General features: G+C 40.6%; 1 protein-coding gene across 1 annotated transcript; it reads right to left on the reverse strand.

Moving 5' to 3' along the window:
- Window positions 1–410: 410 nt before the first annotated feature.
- sult5a1 (sulfotransferase family 5A, member 1) lies at window positions 411–7791 on the reverse strand. The gene is made up of 6 exons (XM_080188093.1): window positions 7643–7791; window positions 6258–6466; window positions 4345–4471; window positions 3276–3370; window positions 1028–1208; window positions 411–640 (listed from the first exon to the last, which is right to left on the reverse strand). The coding sequence occupies exons 1-6, from the start codon at window positions 7779–7781 to the stop codon at window positions 528–530; spliced, it is 864 nt and encodes a 287-aa protein (XP_080044219.1). The 5' UTR covers window positions 7782–7791; the 3' UTR covers window positions 411–527.
- Window positions 7792–8001: the final 210 nt, after the last annotated feature.

Consider the following 8001-nt stretch of genomic DNA (forward strand, 5'->3'; position numbering starts at 1 on the left):
ATCACTCTTGCTAGTGGCCATTAAGAGAGAGAAGCATCTGGTGACCAGACTTCACAATAGTTGGCGTTTGCAGAAGTTTTTTGAGTTAACAGCTACTCAAATCTGCTACAATTATTTAGTAAATCCCAGTTTGCTCTTAGGCTTACTGCAGACTTGCAGCATTCTACAGTTTGCCAGCTGTGCTCTTATTTACAGACACATTGTCCTTTTTCCATTCATTATTTTGTTTGACTGTACTGAGAAGTTATTATAGCCAATAGAATATCTTAGACCTGCAAGAAGGGTCTCTAGTTTATCTACGCTCACTTAAATACTTCTTTGGTTTCATATATGGTCAATAATGGAACAGCACTTCAAATAAAACTGAATTTCATACTGCATATACTATATCTATACAGTGTTGTCTGCTGCATGTATAGCTGAAATTATGTACTTTATTCCTTTCAATTTTCTGAAGCCCTTCCAGTGCCCACAAGGAAAATGTTTTGGATTCTTGCTTATTAAGCTAGTTTAAATAATTTTCTGTCTTAGAATGTCCAGGTAAACCGAATGTTGCAATCGCTCATTTTGTCCTGGAATATCTTCTCAAAGTGTTTCTTCTGCTCATCTGTGAAATGTTCCTTCCAGTCTCCAACTATACCTAAAACAAGGCAAGTGACAGACCATCATGACAAGGGCAAAAGGTAAAAGTGTAAAGTTTATTTATTAATATCACAAGTAGGCTTACATTAACACTACAGTGGAGCTACTGTGAAAATCCCCTAGTTGCCACATTCTGGCACCTGTCTGGGTACACTGAGGGAGAATTTAGCAATGCACCTAACTTGCACATCTTTTGGACTGTGGGAGGAAACCAGAGCACCCAGAGGAGACTCATGCAGGCACGGAGAATGTGCAAACTCCATACAGACAGCGACCCAAGTAGGGAATCAAGCCTGGATCCCTGATGCTGAGGCAGCAGTGCTAACCATTGTACCACCATGGAACCATAATATTGTAGTTGACTTAATCCTCTGTTTCAACTCACCTTTCCTCATGAATTTTCCTCTTTTGTGATCCATAATTTCATTGGGAATGAGAGTGTAGTTGATCATCTGATTATCCTTCATGTTTGTGAAATTGCAGTGCCACACGATTGTGTCTATGGTCTCTGGTAAAAGAGGATGTTCCAAAAAATTGCAGATGTTTTTGACAGAATATTGAAGATCCTGAGGAAAATAGCAAATGAAGGCTGAAGACTCAAAATTAAAAATACAATGCAAGTTTTATAAAGTTTTCTTGTTTTTCTAAGACTTCAAGGAATAGGATTTCATAGCCGCGCTAGTCCTGAAGCTGGAAAATTGTGCCCCAGGGTCAACAGATCTTTCTGTGGTCTGTTCCTCACCCACTTTGATTACTGTGGTGGGTGGGCTGGTAAAAATCCAGCTCTCCAGCCTCCTCATTGACCATTTCAATCCTTATCCAAACTGTCAGCTAACCAACTTTCTCTCAGGTACGTTCCAGCAATGGTTGTCATGCAACCGTTATCAATTATTATGCATTAAACTTTTATCACTTTAGCCTCGCTGTAGCTTCAGTTTGTAAAGACATTGACCAGAATTTTACCATCCCATCCACCACAAGAATCGGAGCAGGCAAGGGGCAGACAATGGAAAGGTCAGTTGACCTTGGGTGGGATTTTACAGTTTTTGGACAAGCAAGGCCGTAAAATCCTGCCCATTGGATATGATTTTCTGCTGCCGCTGATGTCTATGGCATTTTGCGTCGCTTGCCTGTCTTACTGCCAAAATGCCTGCTGCAAGGGGTCTCCTTCAGTGTGACAGGAAGATCCCATCAATAGGAAGGGCCAGAAAACCCTAGCCTTTGTCATTTCAAAAAGAACTGGGTAGGGCAGTGTGTTAAATCCAGTAATCGCATTACTACAAGTAAGTTAGTTGGCCTTTTAGGATGGCATCTCTGCAAAGACAGTTTCTAATGAACCTTCCAGATCAAAGGGAACAAACATCTACTTATGGGCCAACTGTTCACAGAATCACAGAATACTACAGTGCAGAAGAGGCCCTTTGGCCCATCAAATCTGCATCAAAGCATGAAATCCCCTGACCCGCCCATCTAATCCCATTTGCCAGCTCTTGGCCCACAGCCTTGAATATTATGGCGTACTAAATACTCATCTAGGTACTTTTTAAAAGATGTGAGGTATCCCAATACCACCACCCTCCCAGGCAGTGCATTCTAGGCTGTCACCACCCTGTTGGGCTGTTTGGGAGCAAACATAGTAAAAAAAAAAATCCAACTAACAATTTTAACTTCCATTTACAGATACCACAAAACTTGGACTGAGGAAGGAGGTGATGATTTCAAGAGGGCAGAGCTAGGCTGGTGGAATGGGCAGACACGTGGCAGATGGCACTTAATGCAGAGAAATATAAAGTGATACATTTTGGTAGGAAAACTAAGGAGGGGTGAGCCAAAGATGAGATTTGAAAGAGGGGGCAGGAGCCCTGCAGTTTTCATAAATTGATGCTGGCAGGGTTGGTTGGGGAAGTAGTTTATTTTTTCACAGGATGTAGGCATTGCTGGCTAGGCCAACCTTTATTGTTAACCCTTTGAAGATAGTGGTGAGTTGCCTGTCTGAACTAGTGCAGTCCACACAGCAATCCCGGGTTCTATAAACAGAGGAAGTGTGTATAAGAGCAAGTATGTTATAATAAACCTCTATGAAATACTGGTCTGGCCTCAACTGGAGTATTGTGTCCAATTCTGGGCACTGGACTTTCAAAAGCATGTGAACCTTTTCGAGAGGCTGCAGAGAGGATTTACACAAATTTTCTGGGCATGGGGTTCTTCAGTTAAATGGACAGATGGAGAATTGGAACTGGTTCTCCTTGGTGAAGTGAAGGTTAAGGGGATATTTGGCAGAGGAGCTCCGGGTAGATGGAAGGCTCGAGAACCGGATTTGTTAAGAACCTTGGGTGACATAGAGAAAATCTAGTGCACAGCAAGTGGTTAAGACCTGGCGTGCATCGCTTTAGATGGATAAGTACTTAGAATTTGCATGGCTAGGGGGGAAGGGTAAGGCAGTCGGACTAGCTGAATTTCTCACGCAATGTTGACATGACTGGTCAAATAGCTTCCTTCTGCGTTGAATTTGTATGAAATTGAATGTAACAAAGTTTGAGATACAGGAAACATTCATTCATTTGCCAGAAATTCTGCAAAAATTATTATTAGAGCAATTGTTTTTCACCAGCATAAACCATTTTAAAACCTACCTTCTTCAGTTCCTCATAGGTTATGAACAAGAAGTTGAATTCTTCTCTGTGGCTTAGCCAGTCTTTTATGTGTTCAAACCATGATCCAAAATGCACTGAAATAAGATGAAATAATAACATTTAGATTTTAAGTCCTTTTTACCTGTGGTAAAATTGTCAAGCTGGTCCCAGTGCCACTTTGCACTCTGACTTAAGGATTTCAAAGCTCGTGCTAATACCGAGCTTAATGTGCTCACGTTGGAGGGTGACTTTGAGATCTTGCCTTCCAACTCAAAAGGGAAGGAGGTAAATAAAGAAATCAAACTGATGAGGAATTCTTTAAAGAAAATCTTCACCATCCCTTCTGTTCCTTACAGGATTATTTGTGATACGCTGGTGGGTCATTATAATAAAAGCTTGCTCCTGGACCACAATCTCAATTTTGAGGTCCCTTCTGTTACAATATCTTTTGCTATTATTTATGCTCAAAATACAGAAAATTTGACTTGCATTTTCTGACTCTGACTCCTGTGTGGGAATGCATGAATTCATCACACAAGGACACAATGGAAATCACTTCATCTCTGCTTCCTACTTAATCATGGAATCCTACAGTGCAGGAGGAGGCCATTTGGCCCAACAATAATCCCACCCAGGACCTATCCCCCTAACCCCATGCACTTACTCTACCTAGTCCCCCTGACATTAAGGGGCAATTTAGCATAGCCAATCCAGCTAACCCACATGTCTTTGGATTGTGGAAGGAAATTGGAGGAAAACCACACAGACAAGGGGAGAATGTGCAAAGTCAGTGACCCAAGCCGGGAATCAATAACCAGGTCCCTGGCACTGTGCCAGCCACTGTGCCGCCTTTAAAGATGACTTGAGTGTAAATGATATTACTTCCATACCCCTGAGAAAATGTACACATCATCATCATCATAGTTGTAAGTATCACTGGTTATTGCCTAGCAGCTTGCTGCAAAGGACAGAATTTTTATTTCATTGGTGAAAGTTTAAAATGTCAGCTAAAGAAATCCCCATTTGCCCTGATGTTTGCAAGTGCATTGAACAAGGTAAAAATGTGTACCTTCTCCATGTAAAAATTTCTCCAGAAATTCACCAAAAGTTCCAGGCTCTGGAAGGAACTTTGCTACTTTGTGGAAGTAATAAAATGAAACAATTACATCCATTGGATTTCTTGCAACATAAATCACCTGTAGGAGAGAGGGAGAGAGTGAGGTGTTCGGTAAATTAGAAACCGTTTTGATACAACAGAGATACAACTGTTTTGAAATTCTGATTGCAATGTGTTTTGTTTTTTCATTTCTTTCTAAAGAGTTACAAAACAAATGGATAGAGTAACGGGGCAATCCATCTCCTTGTTTGCTCCAAGAACCAAATGCAAATTGAATCTAATTCATGGTCCCCACAAGATAGACATACAAGATCCAAGCAGACAAGAACAGGTATTGTATCTTCTCTTGGGCTTGATCATACACTTGATCTTAACCAGAAGGCCACAGATATGTTTGTTATATAAAAAAATTATTCCTTTCTTAAGTTACAAAGCCATTGCGGAGAGTGGACAGGGCAAGCCCTTAATCCATCTCCATACTTAGTCCAAAAACCAATTCAAATTGAATCCAATTCAAGCTCCCCACAAGAGAGACATTCAAGATCTAGGCTGACAAGAAAAGGCATTGCTTCCAATCTCATGACGATTGCTTCTTTTAAACAAAAGGACGAATTTGTCCATTCTGCCTGCCGCAGGAATCGGAACAGGCAAGGGGTGGACCATGGAAAGGTCCGTTAACCTCAGGCTGGATTTTCCGGTTTCGGGGTGAGCATGGCCGGAAAATCCCAGCCACAGTTGCCTTTGATTCTGTTCTGTAAGGATTGGGTAGCTCAGCATCCCCTGTCAAATTCAGCCCAACCTGATGGAAAAAAAGCCTTAGACTGCATAAGTGCTTTGTCCGAAATGTACTTGGCAAATATTTATTAGTTCCTGGTGGCAAATACTATAAAACTGGCATGTAGAGAGCTCAATTACAATGGTTGGTGCATAAGAAGTGAAAATATTCTTATGATTCAATCATTGTAATGCATATTTACTGCTGTATCTAATCTGGGTATGCTCGACTCTGAAACTGGATGAGAAAACTGAATGACTGTTTAATTTCTCAGTGTTAATCTTCATAAAACATCAACAATCTTTTCAAGATCACATTCTGCTATAGTGCTGAGCTGGCTGGACCCAGTTCAGAATTGCTTTCGGATTAACTGCTCACTAGCTGTGATGTTTAAAAATATTACATGATATTAGTTGGAAGAAATGCAGAAATTAGCTTAGCAAATTCAAAGATAATCATTAAAGCAAAACAAGATTTTACATCCTGTTTGCAAGCCATAAACAATCTCCCTTTAAAAATGGTTTATTTTGAAATTAACACTTATTCTGTGAAGTATTTTTGCACTAAAACTACAAAAACAAAAAAAAAACCTGCTGAGAAGACTCGTGCCTTGTAACATAAGTGCAATCCTAGCAGGTCAACTCACAAACATGAGTTGCTTAATTTTTTATCTTGTGAAAAGTTGATCTAGCTTACACTTTTCTTCTGGAGCAGGGTTGCATTGTTCCTCGCACTTGTAGCAGACTCTGGTCAAAGCTATGGTTTGGTTGATTTGGTAACTATTTTTTCCCAATAGAACATAGCCTCAAAATCAAATGTTTTTTTTTCACAATGTTTCACATGGCATAACTACACAGTAAAATGTTAATATTACTGCTGCAGTCTCACCCACACTCTGCAGGAAGTTAAAAATTGCATGAAAGTGCAAAGTCAGGCTGGTTTTTACTACAGTGTAATGTGGAGATGCCGGCTAAAATTAACCTGGTGTTGTCAGACTTCTTATTTTACTACAGTAACACTTCTGGCAGATTTTTATAAATAGTGTCAAGTTACAGAAACGGGTTGTATTGTCAATCTGGTTGATGCATACCTTTGCATTAGATTGTTTGAGAGATTTGGACAGTATGTGATAGGGAAGGTGCGTGGTAATGATTCGATGGCTTAATTTGTCCTGCAGAACATCTTCGCAATAGTAATGTTCAATCCATGGAGTTCGAATCCAGTTTGGGGTGGTTTTAGCTGGTACCTGGTTTCCATCACTGTAAATGAGTGTGAGAATCTCCTGCATCCATGTTGTACCTATGAATGTTAAGTCAGTTGAATTATTGCACTACATCAGTCTACCCAGGTCACATAGAAATGAAATGGTTGCAGCAACTAAAACTATTAGCATAATGCTGCAACTTGCAGAATTACTACTGACAAAGCTGAATAGAATTGTACACATTGGTTCCTATTTTATTTAAACTTTGGTCCATGTTGTTGGATTTAGGGTTCCAGATTGTCTCTAATATGAGCTAACTGGTGCAGTACCAGCTCTACAATTAGGAGTCTCCGCTTTACATTGCTTCAACGCACGCACGCACAGACACACACACACACACACACACACTTACAGTTTATTTCTCTCCATACTCTTGATAAAATGTAGAGCATGACATTGTCAGGCTTCACTCCTGGTTCCATGACACCTTCTTATTTTTCACATCCTTGATCTCTAGTAATTGGACCAGGGTCGGAATGAAAAACTAGGACTGATTTTAAACCCCAAGCATGAACTATTTGGCAGCCCTTCACAATAGTTGGATCCTCAGAAGAGCAGAGTCCAGGAAGCAACAGAGATTCTACTCCGTTCAGACCATCTGCACACCCACTGACTGGCAACTAAGTTTTTAAGAATTAAGTTTATTTATTAGTGCCACTAGTAAACTTGCATTGACACTGCAATGAAGTTACTGTGAAAGTCCCCGAGTCGCCACACTCTGGCACCTGTTCGGGTACACTGAGGGAGAATTTAGCATGGCCAATGCACCTAACCAGCACGTCTTTCAGGCTGGGAGGAAACAGGAGCACCTGCAGGAAACCATACAGATATGGGAAGGACATGCAGACTCCCTATAGACAGTGATCCAAGCTGAGAATCGAACCCAGGTCCCTGATGCTCTGAGGCAACAGTGCTAACCACTAGCACGATAAACTAAATATAGCACAATATATAGGACAAAAAGGATCCTGCAAGACACACACACACACACACACACACATACAAATCATGCTAATGAAATACATAACACTGGTGTGAAAACCTTATGGTGCACAGTTGTTTCTGACAGTAGACAGTTGTGTAATAAAATATCTCATTGTAAAGTATTTGACCACATTTATATTTAGTACTGATAGTTGTCAGAATGCAACACTTTGAGTAACTATTGCAGAAAGTAGTGAAGAGATACAGGCATATATGGGTGCTCTTACCTGATTTGGGGTAGGTAACGATCAGAGTGTCAGTTTCATGAAACTTGAACGTCTCAGCAAATCTCATAGACTGCTCTGAGTGCAGATGTCTTGGGAAGTTAATGCCTGAGTAGTTCAATGTCACATCCAGATTAGCCATGACTGCTTACTGTGAGTGAACAGATGCTTTGTGCTGCGCTCAAAGCTTTTTATGTCTTGGTAACAGGAAGTCAAGCTCATTGACAATGGAAAAAAATTGTGGCTGCTTCAGCAGTAATTTCCCTATCTCCTGCCCCACTGCTTCTGTGCTTAACCCTGACGAAATTACACCCAGTGACAAGGTAATTTCAGTGTTTGGTTTTCATGGAGGCTAACACAAC

The sequence above is a fragment of the Carcharhinus amblyrhynchos genome, chromosome 4, assembly GCF_965287045.1.
Source record: "Carcharhinus amblyrhynchos chromosome 4, sCarAmb.v2.hapA, whole genome shotgun sequence".
NCBI lineage: Eukaryota > Metazoa > Chordata > Chondrichthyes > Carcharhiniformes > Carcharhinidae > Carcharhinus > Carcharhinus amblyrhynchos.